The sequence below is a fragment of the Ciconia boyciana genome, chromosome 11, assembly GCF_034638445.1.
Source record: "Ciconia boyciana chromosome 11, ASM3463844v1, whole genome shotgun sequence".
Classification (NCBI taxonomy): domain Eukaryota; kingdom Metazoa; phylum Chordata; class Aves; order Ciconiiformes; family Ciconiidae; genus Ciconia; species Ciconia boyciana.
In genome coordinates this window covers 7,729,928-7,747,074 of record NC_132944.1, presented here as the reverse complement: position 1 = coordinate 7,747,074, position 17,147 = coordinate 7,729,928, and the positions used below count along the sequence as shown (strand labels likewise).

General features: G+C 66.5%; 3 protein-coding genes across 5 annotated transcripts; 2 read left to right on the top strand and 1 right to left on the bottom strand.

The window, feature by feature from the left end:
* Positions 1–3: 3 nt before the first annotated feature.
* LOC140658245 (maestro heat-like repeat-containing protein family member 7) lies at positions 4–9,774 on the bottom strand. The gene is made up of 22 exons (XM_072876416.1): positions 9,657–9,774; positions 9,198–9,283; positions 8,917–9,039; positions 8,461–8,540; positions 8,073–8,193; positions 7,863–7,949; positions 7,184–7,288; positions 6,705–6,888; positions 6,319–6,428; positions 5,904–6,053; positions 5,548–5,702; positions 5,280–5,421; positions 4,961–5,139; positions 4,735–4,872; positions 4,431–4,545; positions 4,026–4,163; positions 3,238–3,414; positions 2,623–2,778; positions 2,043–2,144; positions 1,606–1,708; positions 1,286–1,339; positions 4–1,051 (listed from the first exon to the last, which is right to left on the bottom strand). The coding sequence occupies exons 1-22, from the start codon at positions 9,772–9,774 to the stop codon at positions 804–806; spliced, it is 2,871 nt and encodes a 956-aa protein (XP_072732517.1). The 3' UTR covers positions 4–803.
* A 1,065-nt stretch (positions 9,775–10,839) lies between these two features.
* Positions 10,840–15,404, top strand: NAA80 (N-alpha-acetyltransferase 80, NatH catalytic subunit). Of its 2 annotated transcripts, none has more exons than XM_072876515.1 (2): positions 10,840–10,868; positions 13,374–14,102. In XM_072876515.1, exon 2 carries the CDS (start codon positions 13,382–13,384, stop codon positions 14,099–14,101), a length of 720 nt encoding a protein of 239 aa, XP_072732616.1. In that variant the 5' UTR covers positions 10,840–10,868; positions 13,374–13,381; the 3' UTR covers position 14,102. The 2 variants fall into 2 exon arrangements, with proteins under 2 accessions (XP_072732616.1, XP_072732615.1); XM_072876514.1 differs by lacking the exon at positions 10,840–10,868 and adding an exon at positions 15,272–15,404 and having other exon boundaries at positions 12,742–14,121.
* Positions 15,212–17,016, top strand: HYAL3 (hyaluronidase 3). 2 transcript variants are annotated; one of them, XM_072876508.1, is made up of 3 exons: positions 15,212–16,201; positions 16,304–16,393; positions 16,565–17,016. In XM_072876508.1, the coding sequence occupies exons 1-3, from the start codon at positions 15,212–15,214 to the stop codon at positions 16,916–16,918; spliced, it is 1,434 nt and encodes a 477-aa protein (XP_072732609.1). In that variant the 3' UTR covers positions 16,919–17,016. The 2 variants fall into 2 exon arrangements, with proteins under 2 accessions (XP_072732609.1, XP_072732610.1); XM_072876509.1 differs by having other exon boundaries at positions 16,278–16,393; positions 16,565–16,763.
* The last annotated feature ends 131 nt before the right edge of the window (positions 17,017–17,147 follow it).

The window sequence follows — 17,147 nt, the reverse complement described above, 5'->3', positions numbered from 1 at the left end:
GTAGTGGCTGTCTGTCTGGGAGGGGTGGGTGCAGGCGGGCCTGTCCTGGTGATGCTCTAAAGAGCTAAAACCTGATTTTGTGCTGAAGCTTCATTTTGCACATTCAGTCTCTTTTCTCCTTGGCACCTGGTGCGGTGCGGCCGGACAGCGGGAACACCCTTCGGCTGGTCTCCGTAAGGCGACAGGCTCACTTCCCCAGGGATAAGCAGCCAAAGGGTGTCGCCACGCGTGTCCAGAGCATCCTGGAAGGGCTGCTGACTGCTGGTGGGTGGTCTCCCTTTTGGAGATTGCTCAAAGGCAATTTGGAGATTGCTCCACAGAGGGCTTGGTTCCACGGAGTGACCTCTTACCATTTCTCTTGTGACTTCTGATATCCCCGCGTGGGAGCGGTTGCAGGGCCAGCAGAGACGAGTGGTGCGGGCAGGAGGCAGAGCTGCCCTTCCTGCTGGGGACGTGGAGGGGACGATGCTGCTGGAGCCAGAGCATCGGTGGCTTTGTAGCTCCCGGGCTCGGCCACGTCAGCCTGAGGCAGCGCAGGCTCCTCGGACAGTGGGAGGCAGAAAAAGTGATTTACCCCAGTGTGGCCCTGGAGAGGGGAGGAAAGGCTTCAGCTTCGACTTCGTCTTCGGCTCTGGCTTGGGCTTTTCCTTCCCTCTGTTTCGCAGCCCAGCTGAGCAGCTGGTGCTTTGTGGCAAAGCTGAAGCATGTGGGCAGGTGTTGCCCTGGACCACTGGAAAGAGCGGCTGTCCTGCTGCTCTCTGGAGGATGCCGGCTCCCCTGGGGCTTTGGTCTGTTCTTTCCTGTTAGACTTCGGGAAGAGGAGATACCCCAGCCTGCAGAGCGTCCTCAGGCTGGGGCTGCTGCGTCGTCTCTGCCCAAGCAGAGTGCTCGCTGGGGGCCGAGCGCCACCTCGTCCATGCCCTCGACAGCTGTAAGCTCAGCCTTTGTAGGTTAAACCTTGACTTCAGCCTTCCTCGTCTGAGGATGAGGACCATCTGAGTTGCCAGGGAGGAGACCAGGGGGCTGGCATCTTTCCTTGCACCTTGAAGGACTGTGGGGACAAAGCAGCAGAGATGAGGTGACAGCCCTGTGTCCCCTCCAGACAGGGCACATTGCACCCCGTGATTCCCAGGGCCAGGAGGGAGCTGAGGGGCAGGTGGCTCGGCTGGAGGCTGCTGGTCAGGAACACCCCCCTCCCCATAGGCGCCCAGGGAGCAGAGCCCCCCTTGCCTGGGGGGGGAGCTCCGTGCCGGGGTCCTTCCTCCTCCCCACTGCCCTCACTCACCCTCTCTGACGTACTCCATCTTCTCGTGCTCATTCACCTGCCGTCCGATGAGCCCTGGGGCGATGCAGCATGTCAGGGACCCTGCTGCCTGTCGGGGACCCCGCTGCCCATCGGGGACCCCGCCACCCAGCCTGCCTGGCCGCACAGCTCCCCAGGGAGGGCTGACCCCGGGGTGCAGCGTCGGGGAAGGGATGGATGAGCCCCCTGCCAGCCCCACCTGTGCAGGCAGTGGTGGGAGGGGGTGAAGGGGTACCCCACAGGTCCTGCACTGGGCCACAGGGACCCTGGGAGAGGGAGGGACCACGGGGCTCGTGGCTCACCGATGAACCTGACAGCCTCCCGCCGCAGGGGCTCCTGTGGGCTCTGCAGGTAGGGCTGGCTCTGGCGCAGGTAGTCCTTGGCCCTGCTCCTGTTCCTGGCCAGCTGGAGAGAGAAGGGTGCAGGGTTGGCACAGAGCTGCCCCCCAGTCGGGCCGTCCCCCTGCCCAGGGCCAGCCTCCTTCCCCCCAGCAGGACATTCCCAGCTCCATGCAGTGTGGCATCAGGGTTCAGAAGGAGCAGAGGGCTCTCCGGGGATGCTGGGGTGCCATCCTGCTGGCAGGGTCCCCTTTGGGACTCCAGGGGCGAGGACAGCCTGGAGCAGAGCCTGCTCTGGGAGGATGCATGCCGCCACGGGGGCACAGCCCCTCGTCCTCCCCGCTGGCCATGGGGCAGGGTTCACCCAGGGTGGATCCCAGGGGTGTTGGGGCTGTGCTAACCAGACACTCGCTGATCCTCCATGCCTGCGCGGTCTCGGCCAGCTGCGCCAGCTGCTCCCACTTCAGGAACCGGCCAGCGCTGTGGAGGGCTTCCTGGGAGGCCTGGCAAGCAGCAGAGATGTCACCACCACTGCTGGGCTGACAGGACCCTGTGTCCCGCCTCTTGGCAGGGCTCAGAGCCTGTCCCTGCCCATGCAGGGAAGACACACCAGCTGGGGACTGATGCTGCCACCAGGTTCAGCACCCCAGGGGAAGGTAAGGGCAGCCTCCCTCTCTGGCTTGAAAGCCTGTTGGGGCTTCAACATTTTGGCCTTGGAGGCCCCAGGCTGCTGCGGAGCTGTAGCCCAGTCTCTGGGGTTGCAGGGACCCATGCCGGGGGCTGTGCGGAGGGAGCTGGGTGGGAAGGGACCCACCTCCCCATCCATCCGGGAAGCAGGAGGAGAAAGGCAGCAGTGGGCAGGGAGGTGGGCTCTGCTGGGTCCTAGGGACTCAGCAAGCTCGACCTCACAGTGACACACATTTGAAGGGTCCAGTGTCAGCATTGCCCTGCCCAAAGGACCGGTCAGGCTGGGAATCCTACCTTGGCCACACTCTTGTTCTGGTCATGCAGGTGAAAGAGCAGCGGCAGCAGGCTGTCCCACACCTCCTTCTTCATCTTCTTCTTTTCGGCACCCACCACGAGCCCCATCACATTTTGGAAGAGACGGATAGAGAGCTCCCGCACAGTGTCCGACTCCTGGGGGAGGAAGGGAGGAGGATCTCAGCCCCAAGCCCATGGCAAGCAAGGGGCTGACGTGGGGATGGATGTCCCCAAAACAGCTGCAAACAGCCCTGCTCCAAAAGGGAGCGAGCTGCAGCATGCAGGTCTGCCTGGGGGACTGGGGTCCCCAGGTCTGGGGGCCAGAGAGGGAGACCCTGGGGAGGGCTGGGGGATGCTGCCCAGGGCAGGGTGCGCATCGGTGGGGCTCAGCACGCTTGCCACCATCCTGCCGCCACCGGCACTCCCGCCGCAGGGAGGCCGAGCGGGGGTGAGTCCATGCGGGGGGTCTGGGACACAGCATGGAGCCGCTGAGGACAGCGATGGGGTCTGGGGGCTGCGGGGCAAAGCATCCACCTGCAGAGCACAGGGGCTGTGGTGGGAGGCGCGAATGGAGGTGCCCGGTGAGGGGGGCACGGGGCTCTCCCCCAGCCTTACATCGTTGAAGAGCGGCTGGAGCTTGTCAGCCAGCGCCAGGGCGGTGAGGCTGGGCGTCTTCCCCTCCAGCAGCCGGAGCATGTTGCCAAGCACGGGCAGCGCTGCCGCACTGGCATCACTGTCAGCACCCTGCAGCCGCTCCATGACGTATGGCAGCAGGACGAGGGTTTTCCTTGCCTGTGTGAGACATGCCACCTCCTTTTTGTAAAGCAGCGACTGATCACAGGGGTGAAAACCCTCTCTAGGAACATTGGCCTCCCCGTTGGCTTCTCGGCAGGCAGCGTGGGTTATGAGGGCAAGGTCCTGGCCGACAGGGCTCACTGGCATGGCATGGGAAGAGCAGGGTGCAGAGGGGGAGGACAGAAAGCACTGGCTCCTTGCCAGCCCCTCAGCTGCCCCCTTCTCCACCAGGCCCCCTGGGCAGGCTGGTGGGCAACCGACACTGCCTGGAAAGCTGCCCAAGCTGCCAGCAGCCCCTGCTGCGGCCACTGCATTTCACCTCGGGGCTCAGCACCCCACAGCCAGGCTCTGCAGACCCCACACTCAGGCTGGTCGCTCTGCCGCCAGCAGCCCTGCCAGGTGCTGGCAGTGGGAGCCCCTTCCCTTTGGCATTGCTGCCTCTCTGCTTGCACAGCACAGCCATGGGGCAGAGGGCTGGGGAGGCAGGAGAGCTGGCAGCAGCCAGCACAGCTCCCGAAGCCCAGAAAAGCCCGAGCCGCCGTGTTACCCACTGCCCGCTGCTCCACCCTGGGCTGCTGTCCCGGCTGTTCCAGCTGCCCCTTCCTCACCGTGTCGGGCCTCTCGGTGAGCCTGAGGATACCCCTGAGCACCAGGCTGGGCATCCCCAGGCACTGGCTCTGCAGATACATGGAGAAGATTTCCAGAGCACGGTCCAGCTCTTCATTGAGGTCGGTGCAGCCCACCATCTGAAACACATGCAGAAGGAGCTGGCGAGATGCCGTGCTGGCTCCAACCATCAGCCCAGGGGAAGGACGCCAGGGCAGGACAAAGCCCCGACGGAGGCAACAGGGATTGCGGAGAGTCCCCGTGCCCCACACCACACTGCACTGGTTGCTCGCCTGCTCCTCCACGGTACCAGCCGGAGCCCACCCGCCGCCCCAGCTCCCCCCACAGCGGTGGGCATGGGAGAGCCGAGTATCAGAGGGAGCTTGGAGTGGTGCCATCAGGCTCACCTCAATGAGGAAGGCCATGGCGATCATCTCCCAGGTGGGGTCCTCCACACTGAGGAGCTCTGCCAGATGGCAGAAGATGGTGGAGCGCAGGGGCCTTGGGGTCTTCATCATCTCCCTGGCAGGGAAGGAGGCACCATCAGGACTGAGCTGGGCAGGCACATCTCTTTGGGGTTTGCACCAGTCTGGACATCACCAGTCTGCAGCACTTTCTCCGAGCAACGGGGACCCCCCCTGCCATCAGAGCCAAGGGAGGGGGTGGTATGGGGTGCCCGGTCTCTGAGGAGCGGGGAGAAGGGGCTCTCACCTGGCCACAATGCGCACTCCCATGAGGTGGGTCTGGGTGCTGAGCAGGGCGTCCCAGCCACCCTGCGCCTCGATGGCCAGCACCTGGCTCTCAAAGCCCATGCTGCAGAGCAGCACTCTCACAGACTGCACCGCAGACCTGCACAAGAAGAAATGCTCAGCTCCCACCGGGACCCCCAGCTTGTCTCCGGGTGGCTAGCAGGGATGAGAGGACAGGGATGGAGCACCTGATGGGAGTGAGCAGATCCTGTTGATGCTCCCTCCAGAAGACATGCACCTCCTGCAACGTCAGCTCCGTGGTGAACGACACTTGGAAAAGCAGCGCCAGGAAAAGCTGGGGGAAAATTGCCTCCACCTCCCGCAGGCAAGCGGGCTGCAGGAGGATCTCGCTTATCGTCCTGGCTGCCTGCAGAAGACACCCAGACACCGAGATGTCCCCGCGCCCCTGGGGAGGTCAAGACTTGGCATGGGCAGGGAAGGGGAGTGGGGGCCCCGGACAGCTGAGAGCAGCCCCAGAGGTCAGCGAGGCCTCATCCAGCAACTCACAGCCAGGGAGAGGATGCGTGGGTTGTCCTTGGTGGAGGTCTTGCGCAGCGACTGGTTCATCAGCATGCTGAGCAGCTCCCGCACCACCTTCTCTGCAATCTGGGGCTCGGACAGCATCACCTTCCACATGGCCATGGCAACACTGCGGGGACCCAGGGCTCTGTCAGCAGGGACACCCCCGAGGATGGCCAGGCTGAAGTCCCCTGGCAGGGTCTTGGGGCCCCTCTCCCAGTGTGAGAGGAGCCTCAAAGGCTGGTGGGCCCCATACTGGGTGCATGTCGGGGAGCACTGCAGCAGGCTGGCCACCACCTCGCTGGGATGTTTTTCCATCAGCACCAGCAGGGCCCTGTCCAGGCTGTTGAGGGCTATCACCGCCCTGACAGAGGGCAGGTTTCTGTAGATGGCCCACACGATGTTCAGCACCTGGAGGGGAGACACGAGTGGGAGCGGGGATGTCAGGAGGGCAAGCACAGCTGGTTCCCTAGCTCCCACTAGGAGCTGCTTCCGTTCCCATTGCGGTATGCCAGCTTGAGACGGCGTTAGCGCCGGCCAGGCGCGGAGCTGGGAGAGGAACGGTCCCTCGGTGGGCTGGAGCATCGGCCGTGCCACCCGCAGGCTACTCACCTGCCCCGGCTGGAAGGCAGGGTCCGCCACAAGGACATCCACCATGTGGGCGGCAAAGCTGATGCTGTAGGCGCTTGGGGCTCTCAAGCTCTTGATGGCCATGAGGATGATGTCTGCCTGGTCAGAGGGCTGGAGGTATTTCATGAACATCTGCAGCATGAAGAAGAGGAGGGATTTGTCACCTAGACCGTCACCCAGAGCATCTCAGCTGTGCAGTGAGAGCCGGACACAGAGCCAGGCTGCGCTGGGGAGGAGATCGATGGTGGTGGTCAGGGTCCTGCAGGGAACTGGAGCTTGCTGGGGGCCTTTGCCTAGCCCCTCCGCAGGAACAGCACAAGCCCCTGTCATCCCCATGCATCAGGTGTCCCTCCACTCACGCTGACCCTCCCGGCCAGGAGCCAAAGGCACTTCTTACCAAGAAGATTCTGCTGGCGCGGCTATTTTGTGAAAGCTGCCAGGGCTGCCTCGCTTGCCAGCCCTCCTGGTGCTGCAGCTGCCCTGTGTCATGCAGCCAGGGCCACCTTCCTGGGGAGGAGCAAAACCGGGGTGCTCAGAGAGAGGGTGCAGAGCGGGAGGTGCAGTCTGAGAGTGTTGGGCTGAAAAGTTGCTGGCAAAGAAAGAGGGCACCCAGACAGGTCTGGGGAGCAGACACCTAGGGAGGGTTCAGGGCTATTGCAAGCGGGGGCGAGGGGAAATGGCTTTTCAGGCTGCAGGCAGGCAGGTTGGATCAGGCTTTCTCTCGCCAAGGAGAGTGGCCCCTGGCTGCCCATGCCTGGGGGGACCTGACATGGCTTCTCTTACTTCTCTGCTGCAGGATGAAGGTGTGCAGGTGATGGAGAGCTTCTGCAGCCTCGTGGCGGGTCCCCTTGTCCTTGCAGGTGCAGCACAGGGTGAGGTGCCCCACCAGCCTCCCCAGCATCACAAACTGATACGTCTTGGAGCACTGATGTCTGAGGACTGTGGTTTGTGCAAAGCAGGGGCAGACCTGGGGAAGAGGCAGCGCAGGCACAAGGTGAGCCCGGGCACAAGGTGAGCCCCAGCTGCTCCCAGAGCAGCCAGGCAGGAGCCCAGAGCAGGGCAGGGCTGCTGGACCCAGGTTCCTGCCTGTGCCCAGGGCAGCCCTGCCCTGCCCTGGGAGACAGCATGGACAGGACAGGGGCAGGGCAAAGGCACCTGCTCCCGACCTCCTGCTTACTGGGTGCCCAGCTTCCCCGGGACGTGCCGGGGCTCAGGGGCACAGGGGTGGGGGACTGGGGCTGCCCAGACCGGGAGCTCGGTACCTGCAGCAGGGGGTAGGTGGTGATGAAGTTGGCCAGCCTGGCAATCCGTGCCATGGCCCTCTCCTGCACCACTGCCGGCTGGGAACTGGTGAAGGGCAGCAGGAGCTGGGAGGAGAAAAGCTGCTGATGTGCCAGGGAGGTGGCATGGCACAGCATGGCACGGCCAGGCTTGCTCTGGGGCAGTGCCTAGGATGGGGCACGTGTCCTTCTTGCCCCTCACAGCAACCTGCTGCGGCCAGGCATGTTGCTGCATCCCACCACTGCTGCTGCCTCTGCTGCCTTCCACTCACTCTCCCCCCAGAAAAGTCCCTCCGCCCCCCACCCAAGGACCCCAAGGCTTCAGGGTGACCACCTCCCTGGGGACCTGCAGTGGGGGCTCTGGATTATGGCCCGTGATGAAGCCGGAGGGAGAAAGCCCCAAGGCTGGGCTCCCCTTGCCAAACAGGGGGGTCCATCTGGGAAGGAGTGTTGGGCAGGACAGGCAGTGGGCAAGGCTGCAAGGGGGGGGGGGCAGGAGGAGAAGGGGCTCTGGCAGCAGACAGGAGGCAAGGGGCAGGGGGGGGACACACACAGCGGGGAAGGAGGGACATTCCCTGCCCCCCCCTTGCACCAGGCACTGGGGGGGGCACCACTCAAGCCGGGGGTCCCTGCCCGTGGGGACCCTGTGCCAAAGTCAGACCTGCAAGATGTTCTGCAGCTCCAGGATGCCGAGGGTGCCAGCGCTGCGTACCAGCACCTGCAGCATGCTGTCCATTGCAGCCAGGGTCTGCGAGGGGGACAGAGTCTTGGGGGCAGCCCTGGAAGCCTGGGGGGGATGGCCATGGCCCTGCGGTGCCCAGGAAGGGGCCTCGGGGTGTGGGAGCTCCCCGTGGTTCACCCTGTGGCATACCTTGGAGTAGAGGGAAGCCTTGGGGCCCTGGGTGTCCTCCTGCGGAGGCAGGTGGAAGATGCTGCAGAAGCAGGTGTGGAGGAGGCTGCTGCTCTTCTCCTGCAGAAGCAGCCCCGCTCTGCTGTGGGGACAGAGAGGTGCTCTTTGGACACAGCAAGGAGGAGGCAGATCCCGGGGTTGGAGACCTGGGCTGATCCCCACGCCACAGGGGACATCTCAACCCCCCATGACACTGACATTCGCCTTCGGGGGGAAAACCCCGTGGCACCTCCTGCCCTGCTGTCTGCCTCCCTCTCAGACCCAGGACTGGGGATGCCCCCCACCTGGGACCGGTGCTGTCGGGGCCACCTGGCACCGGGGAGGCCAAGCTGGGGGCTGGGGCAGGTACCTCATGGAGGTGATGGCCAGCATGGCTTGCTGCCGCAGCGCAGTGCCCAGGTGGTCAGTGGGCTCCTCTTGCAGCAGCACCTGTGGAGCACAGCAGGGTAGGATGGATTGGGACAGGGCAGTCTCCCTTGCCTAGCAAGAGCCTGTGGGGCTGGCAGAGCCCAGGTGCCCCCATCCCGGCACTCCCTCCCCACCCAGCACCCAGCGGTCCTAAGCCCCATGGCGGGAAGGGCTGTGCCCATCACAGAGCCACAGGCTGGCCGAGAGACCTGCAAATGCTGTTGGGTCCAAGCCCTGGCCCCAGCTGGGCCACCCAGATGGCTTTGGAGCATCTCCAAGGATGGAGACCCGGAGCTGTGCTCATCCGCACCCCCCTGCCCGGCCAAGCCCTCTCCTGCCCTCAGGGCTGTGCCACTGCCCGCTGCCTCTGCCTCAGCCTGACTGGCTGTCCCCTCACCTCGATGGCCTCCACCACCTCCAGCTGGCAGAAGTAAAGCATGTCCCACATGGTGGAGTCCACGCTGGTGGTGCTGCAGACAGTGCAGATAGAGGCCAGAAACCTCAGCTTCTCGGTCTCTTGCTGCCAGCCAAGGGAGGGACAGATGGACAGACAGTGTCAGGGGGGAGAGACACCTGGGGGGGCCCAGCACAGCCCTTGGCACCTTGTGAGCACGGGACGGGGGCAGAAAAACCGGCCAGGAGACATGAGCACAGCCTTGTAGAAGTGGCCATGGATACCTTTGATCTTCTCCTGAGGAAGGTTCGGATGATGTCCAGGGTATTCTCTTCCTCCCTGGACAGAGCCAAGGCGGAGAGGCACAGATCTGGCCGTGAGAGAGCAGACAGGGCTGGGGAGCAGGCAGGGGGGAAAACTCGAGCCCTCTGCCCAGCTCCCGGGGATGTCACCAGCCCTAGCTCAAGGCTGGGACACTGGCAGCCCCTGTGCACCCCAGGGGTGAGGGCGTGATGCTGGAGGGCAGCATGGGGAGGGGGCCCCAGAATGCCTGGGTGAGGGATGTGCTGGCACCGGCGGGCAGGGAGGGTTCCTGTCCTGGGATGCCGTGACTGGGCTGGCTCCCTGGCCGCCGTGCCGTGGGAGCCCCGATGCCAGCCTGGCTGGGGGATGCGAGCCTGGGACAGGGCAGGGCAGGGTGGGCGGTGTGGGCAGCCCCCTGCCCGCAGCACCCACACACTCACCCGCCCGCAGCGGCTGGACCTTGCACATCTCATTGGGCTTCGGCCTGGAGCTGGGAGCCAGGGCAGCTCCGTCCTCCTCCCAGGCCCGCCTGAGGAGGCCGGGGGGTCTCCCCGCCATCCTGTGGGAGGGAGGGAGGGAGGAAAGGGGTGAGGGGACGCCGTGCCCCTCGGGGCTGCCCTGCCAGCAGCGGTGGGACAGAGGGGGCCATGCTCAGGGGGCTCCTCGCTCCCACCCTGTCCCGACAGTGTCCTCCCAGACACTCTGGGAGCAGGGCTGGGTGACACAGGGTGTCACAAAGTGCCCCAGTGTCACCCCCCCAAGCCCCCCCTCCCCAGGACCCATCCTTGCCCCGGGGGGACGGGACTGACTCCCTCTTCCTCCTCCTCCCGCTATGGGACTGGGGTTCATCTGCACCGGGAGCACCCCTCTTGTCGCAGGGACCCCTCTGTCCCCTGTCCCCTCGCTCCTGGGCCCGGTGCCACCCCCACCTGTGGCCGGGCTGAGCCGGGGCGCAGCCCCCGGCCCCTCGGGCACCTCGAGGCTCTTCCCTCCTGCACACGAGGCCCAGGACGAGGCCCGCGGGGCTCCCCTCGCTCGGAGGCTGGTGGGCACCCAGCGCCGCCGGACGCCCCCCGGCGCGCTCAGCCGCAGCCGCAGCCGCACAGCCCCGCGGCTGTTGGGGTAGGCTGGGTCCCCCGGTTACGGTTGCCACAGCGCCCGGAGGGTTCCACCAGCCCTTGGCTGGCACCAGGGCGGGGGGAGTTCCCCCCGCTCCCCTCCCCGGGGCTCACGGCCCAGCTGGGCCCAGCCCGGGCCTGCTGGGCCGTGCGAGGGGGAGCGGGGGCCCGGGCCCGGACCCGGGCCCGGGCCCGGGGGGGCGGCGGCGCCCCGAGGGCGGTGGGGCGGGCACAGAGGGGTCGGTGTGCGGGGAGGAGCGGGAGGGGCCGAGCGGCCCGGGGGCAGCGGCGGGCAGCGGGGCAGGCCATGGCGGCGGGACGCGCTCGGCTCTCCGCCGCAGCGGGGCGGGACCGGCACCGGGGAGCGGGGCTCACGGCGCCCGCCGCAACGCGCATGCGCACAAGTGGTGGGGAGCGGGGACGCGGCCTCCGGCCGCCAGGGGGCGCGGTTCGGGCGCCGAGATGTAGCGGCGGCGGAAGTGAACGCTCGACGGCGGAAGTGGCGGCGGCGGCGGCGGCGGGGCCGACAGATAGGTACGGGCGGGACGGGGCCGGGGGAGAAAGAGGGAGAAACGGGGAGAGGGAGAAGGGTCTGGTGATGGGTCAGTGATGGGTCAATGATGGGTCAGTGATGGGGTCAGTATGGGGTCAATGATGGGTTAATGATGGGGTCAGTGATGAGGTCAATGATGGGTCAATGATGGGTCAGTGATGAGGTCAATGATGGATCAATGATGGTTCAGTGATGGGGTCGGTGATGGGGTCAATGATGGGTCAGTGATGAGGTGAATTATGGGGTCAGTGATGGAGTCAATGATGGGTCAGTGATGGGGTCAATGATGAGGTCAATGATGGGGTCAGTGATGGGGTCAATGATGGGGTCAGTGATGGGGTCAATGATGGGTCAATGATGGGGTCAATGATGAGGTCAATGATGGGGTCAGTGATGGGGTCAATGATGGGGTCAGTGATGGGGTCAATGATGGGTCAATGATGGGGTCAATGATGAGGTCAATGATGGGGTCAATGATGAGGTCAATGATGGGGTCAGTGATGGGGTCAATGATGGGGTCAGTGATGGGGTCAATGATGGGTCAATGATGGGGTCAATGATGAGGTCAATGATGGGGTCAGTGATGGGGTCAATGATGGGGTCAGTGATAGGGTCAATGATGGGTCAATGATGGGGTCAATGATGAGGTCAATGATGGGGTCAGTGATGGGGTCAATGATGGGTCAGTGATGAGGTCAATGATGGGGTCAGTGATGGGGTCAATGATGGGTCAGTGATGGGTTCAATGATGGGTCAATGATGGTTCAGTGATGGGGTCAGTGATGGGGTCAATGATGGGTCAATGATGGTTCAGTGATGGGGTCAGTGATGGGGTCAATGATGGGTCAATGATGGGGTCAGTGATAGGGTCAATGATGGGGTCCGTGATGGGTCAGTGATGGGGTCAATGATGGGGTCAGTGATGGGGTGGGAGCCATGTGTTTGGGAGGTGCAGCCATGGGGCGGGGGCAGTGGGTGGTGGCTGGGTGGTGCCGTCAGGTTTGTGCACCGTGTGTGGGTGCGGTGTGGTTTGGAATGATGGGGGGTGCAGGCAGGGTGGGGTGCCCTGTGAGGGGGTGCAGTGCAGGGTGGGTGCCCGGTGCAGGGGTGCAGCCTGCCTTGGGTGCCAGGGGAGGGCTGTGTGGGGCCCTGGACAGACGCGTCATTCACGCCAGGGAAGCAGAACCAGGCGCTGTGGTTGGCCGTGAGCCTGGTCTGCTTCCTGCCGCTCTGCCGCGCAGGCACCGAGGGCGCGGGAAACGGCAGCTGCAGGCAGGGTGAGTGTGAGCAGGGTGAGCGGTGGGAGCAGCGGGCAGGGTGAGAGGCGGGCAGGGTGAGTGCAGGCAGGGTGAGAGGTGGGCAGGGCGAGTGCAGGCAGGGTGAGAGGCGGGCAGGGTGAGCACGGGTAGGGTGAGTGCAGGCAGGGTGGACACGGACAGGATGAGTGGCGGGCAGGGTGAGAGGCGAGCAGCGTGAGTGCAGGCAGGGTGAGCATGGGCAGGGTGACCACAGGCAGGGTGAGCAGCCCTGCACCCCTGGGCGGGGGCTGGAGAGGGGCAGGCATGAGGGGGAGCTGGGCAGTGGGGCGGGCAAAGCTTGGCAGGGCACCACAGGCAGAAGAGGGCAGGTGTGGGGGGGGCTTCCTCCAGCACTCTGGGCCCCCCCGAGCGGCGAGGGGCACTGGCAGGGTCCCAGCGTGGGTTTGCTGGGGAGACAGAAGGAAAAACATCACCCACCTGGGGGTGCTGGTAGGGTCTTGGGGTGCTGCCGGGCCTCTGAAGGGGGGAGTGTGGGCTGGGCTGGGAGTCAGGGGTCTTGGAGCTGGGGGGGTGACTTTGGGGGGCACCCTGAGGGTGCGGGGGGCAGGGCTGGGCCCTCCCCACCCCCCAGAGGGGGAAGCAGGGCAGTTTGCTCAACCTCAGATGACAAGCCAGCGTGGCGGTTCCTTCCGTCCGCTGCCTGCGGCTTCTCCTTCTCAAGGGGAACAGCCGCCAAGCAGGGAAAGGGGTCCCCACCGCTCACCAGTTGTGGTAGGGGGTTCCAGGCCCCCGGGGGTTCCGAGCCCCCGCACCGGCACGGCATGGCTGGGGCCTGCTCAGCTCCGTGGCGCTGCAGCCCTCTGTCGCCGGCCAGGGACACGTGTGTGATGAGCTGGCCAGTCTCAGGCAGGTGCCCAGGTGGCAGGAGCTGGCGGCAGGGCTGGAGAGGGGTCAAGGCCAGCCCTGTGCCTCCTGCCCCTGCCTCTCCGCTGGCTTGGCGGTGCCAGACCTGCCCACGGGTCTCATGGCACGGGCGCCTGGAGCTTGCACCACACGCCACTTCCCTGCCACGGTGCTGTCATTCAACCTCAGACCCGCCGCTAACCCCCACGAACCCATCCAGCCGTGCTGCTGGAACCCACACCCGCACTGGGGCCGGGCTGGGGGACACACATGTGGTCTGTCCCCTGCCGCCTCTGAGCTGTGGCCTGCTTGGTCTCCCATCAGTGAGAAGAATGGGCTCTGTGTCGGAGGAGCTCAGCCTGGTCCCCCTGCACCAGAGGCCGGAGCTGCTGGAGGCCTGCGCCAAGCTGCTGGGCGAGGAGTGGGGGAAGAGCCGGGCGTCGCGGCTCCACACGCTCCAGCGTTCCTCAGACGCCTTCCCCGCCTGCCTGCTGCTGCTGCGGAGCCGGGGCCCCACCGAGGCCCCCGCCGCCCGGGAGAGTCCCTGCCAGCTCGTGGGCCACGTCCGGCTCTCACGTGTGGCCGGCCGGCCCCGCGACCTCTTCGTGGAGAGCGTGGTGGTGGCCCGGGCGCTGCGGGGTCAGGGCTATGGGCGGCAGCTGATGGAGGCCACCGAGCGGTGGGCCCGGGCCCGGGGCTTCCGCTGCCTGCACCTCACCACCCACGACAAGCAGCATTTCTACGCCCACCTGGGCTTCGTCCTGGGCGAGCCGGTGCAGAGCGTGGCCTTCCTCAGCCCCGCCATACCCGCCGAGGTGCTGCGGCTCTTCTCCGCCCCTCCTGGCGCTGCCCTCCCCCCCGCCACCAGGCCAAGGCTGCCCTCTGCCCCCTCGCCTCCCCTCCCGCCCCCCACCGCCCCCCCGCCGCCCCCCCCGCCAACCGTGGTCTGGGCAAGGGGAGTCCTGGCCGAGAGCAGCGGGCAGAGCCTCCTGGAGACTCCCCACCGCGATGCCAAAGGGCTGCCCATCTTCTGGATGAAGAAGGACATCTGAGGGGCCAGGGCCCCAGGCCGGTGATTAAAAGCGAGTGTGGGCAGGGGGTGCCTGCCCCGGCGCTGCCTGACTGCCTGCCGTTCTTCGGGGCTGGCACCAGCTCCCCCAGCCTCCCTGCTTTGCCCCGGCCCCATTGCCAGGGTGAGGTGGTCCCCACACCCTGCCCTGTCTGGGCACACTGGCTCTGCTCCTGCCCGGCCCCTGGCTCGCCTGGCCGGAGCCCTGGGACCACCAGCGTGGTAGGGAGTCGGGCCCCCCCAGGCTCTGGGGTTGGGACTGGTCCCACCAGTGTCTCCACCCGGGGGACTCGCTGTGGGGCAGCTGGGGCTGATGCTGCGCTGTGTCTGCCAGCGTGGCTGCCGCTCTCCGTGCTGAGCAGCCTGGGGAAACTGAGGCACGTGATGGCTGCAGGGGCACTGGGGGGAGTAGGGCAGGGCGGCACGGGCTGCAGGGTCCCCTGCCTCGCACCATGAGGAGGGCAGGCGGCCAGGCCCCCGCCGAGGCAGCCAACGGCAGCGAGGTCTGGAGGCACCGTAGCAGGAGCAGGAAGGTCAGGGAGAGCGTCCGGGCCCCGCGCCGGGGGATTAACGCCGTCCTTGCTGCGTCATGCGGCCCCCGAGCCCATCCCCTGCCTAATCCCCTCACCCCCGGCAGCTGGCTGGCACCAGGCAGGGGCACCCAGCCCCCTCCGGCCCTGCCCGGGCTGGGGGGGACAGAGCCGCCCCTTTGGCTCCACCACGCCTCTTGGGGGGCTCAGCCCCTCAGCAGGGCACCCGGCCTGGCTCGGCCCGGTGTCAAAATGGGGAAGAGGGTGTCACGATGCCCCCACTACGGGCAGTGCTAGGAGCCGGCGGGGAAACTGAGGCACCAGGGTTGGCGGCTTGCAGTGCCGCACCAGAGCCGTGCCATGGCTGCGGTAGCGCAGGCAGGGGCTCTGGGCACCGGGGTGCAGCAGGCAGAGGTGCCCGCAGGCGGCGGTGAGGCAGGTGTCTGAAACCTCCAACTTTGCTCAGTCCCATGGGATTTTGGGGTGGGCAGCACGTGCCTGTGGGGCAGCCCGGCCCCCGTGGCTGATCCCAGCCCACCGCACACCAGAGCAGCAGCACCAGCATGGCCGAGGTGCCCGCTGCGCCCTGCCGCCTCACCCCCGCCGCTCTCCTTTCCCTGCAGGGTGCCGGCCCCGCGGGCAGCCGGCGACACAGGATGGTGCCGGTGCTGGTGCTGTGGGCCTGCCTGGCACTGGGCACAGCTGGCGGGGAGAGCCCGGCACCGGAGCCCCTGGTGGGCGACCAGCCCTTCGCCGTGGTGTGGAACGTCCCCACCGGCCGCTGCCAGCGCCGCTTCGGTGTGGGGCTGCCCCTCGGCGACTACGGCATCGTGGAGAACAAGGATGGCCACTTTGCCGGCCAGAACATCACCATCTTCTACAAGAACAAGTTTGGGCTGTACCCCTACCTGTCACGGCAGGGCATCCCCCACAACGGGGGCATCCCCCAGCAGGTCCCCCTTGGCGCCCACCTCGCCAGGGCAGCCAGGGACATCCGCCTCCTCCTGCGCCCCGCTTTCCGCGGCCTGGCCGTGGTGGACTGGGAGGAGTGGAGGCCCCTCTGGGCCCAAAACTGGGGGGCCAAGCGGATCTACCGGGCAGCCTCGGAACAGTGGGTGTGGGACCGGCGTGGCCACCTGCCAGCGCGGCAGCAGCTCCGGCTGGCCCGGCGGGAGTTTGAGCAGGCGGCGCAGGCTCTGATGGAGGAGACGCTTCTGCTGGGCCGGACCCTGCGCCCAGGGGGGCTCTGGGGTTTCTACCGTTTCCCCGACTGCCTCAACGGCAACTGGGCCAAAGAGGCCAACTACACCGGGCGGTGCCAGCCAGCAGAGGTGCAGCGCAACAACCGGCTGGGCTGGCTCTGGGCCGCCTCAGCCGCCCTCTACCCCAGCATCTACCTGCCACCGGCGCTGCCGCCCGCCCTGCGCCGCCGCTACGTGCACCACCGGCTGCGCGAGGCCCTGCGCGTGGCTGCCTTTGGGGCCCACGGCCTCCTGCCCGTGGTCGCCTACTCCCGCCTCTCCTTCCGCCGCTCACCCCGATTCCTGGAGCCGGTAAGTGCCACGGGGCCGGGGCGGTGGGCATGCCAGGGGTCCTGCTGGGCGCCAGGACGCATCCCGTGCCCCCCAGCCCAGTCACGTCTCTCTCCCTGGCAGGCTGACCTGGTGCACACCATCGGGGAGAGCGCAGCGCTGGGTGCAGCCGGACTCGTGCTCTGGGGAGACATGTCGTACGCCCGCTCGGCTGTGAGTATGGCGCCTCGCTGCATCGGGGCACTGGAGCCGGCGTGTGGTGGGCAGCAGGAGGGGGTGTGGGCATGGGACTACAGCACAGCCATATCCCCTGTGCCTGCCAGGGAGGGGTGGCCGGAGGGACTCCAGTGCTGGGGCAGGTTCTCACTGGTGCTTCCCCCGCAGGAGAGCTGTGCCAGCCTGCGCCACTACCTCGTGTCCACCCTGGGTCCCTACGTCGCCAACGTGACGGCAGCAGCCCGGGAGTGCAGCTACGTGCAGTGCCACGGGCACGGGCGCTGCGTGCGTTGGCAGCCCCACGACCTGAGCAGCCTCCTGCACCTTGGCCCTGGTGCCAGCCCGCTGGCCTCTTTCCGCTGCCACTGCTACCACGGCTGGGCCGGTGAGGACTGTGCCCGGCGGGTCCAGCCCGGCGCTGCCACCTCCTGCCTGGCACTCACACACACTCATGGCCTCGATGGGCACAACGACCTCCCGCCCCCTGACACCTGCCTGCCACGGGGCACATGGGGCTGGTGACCAGGGCCGGGGACCACCATGGTCCCCTACCCCAGCAGTGGTGCTGCCTGGCGCTTCCTATGGTCTTGTTAACTTAAATAAATCCTCCTGGCACAGCTGGCATGGTCCTTGTGGGCAAAGCTGGGGGCGGGGGGGGCTCCATCATGTGCCCAGGCTGGGCACAATTGCCATTGCTGCTGGGAGGCGGCAGAGACCCCAGTTTGGCTCTGGCTGGGCTCACCCGTGCCTC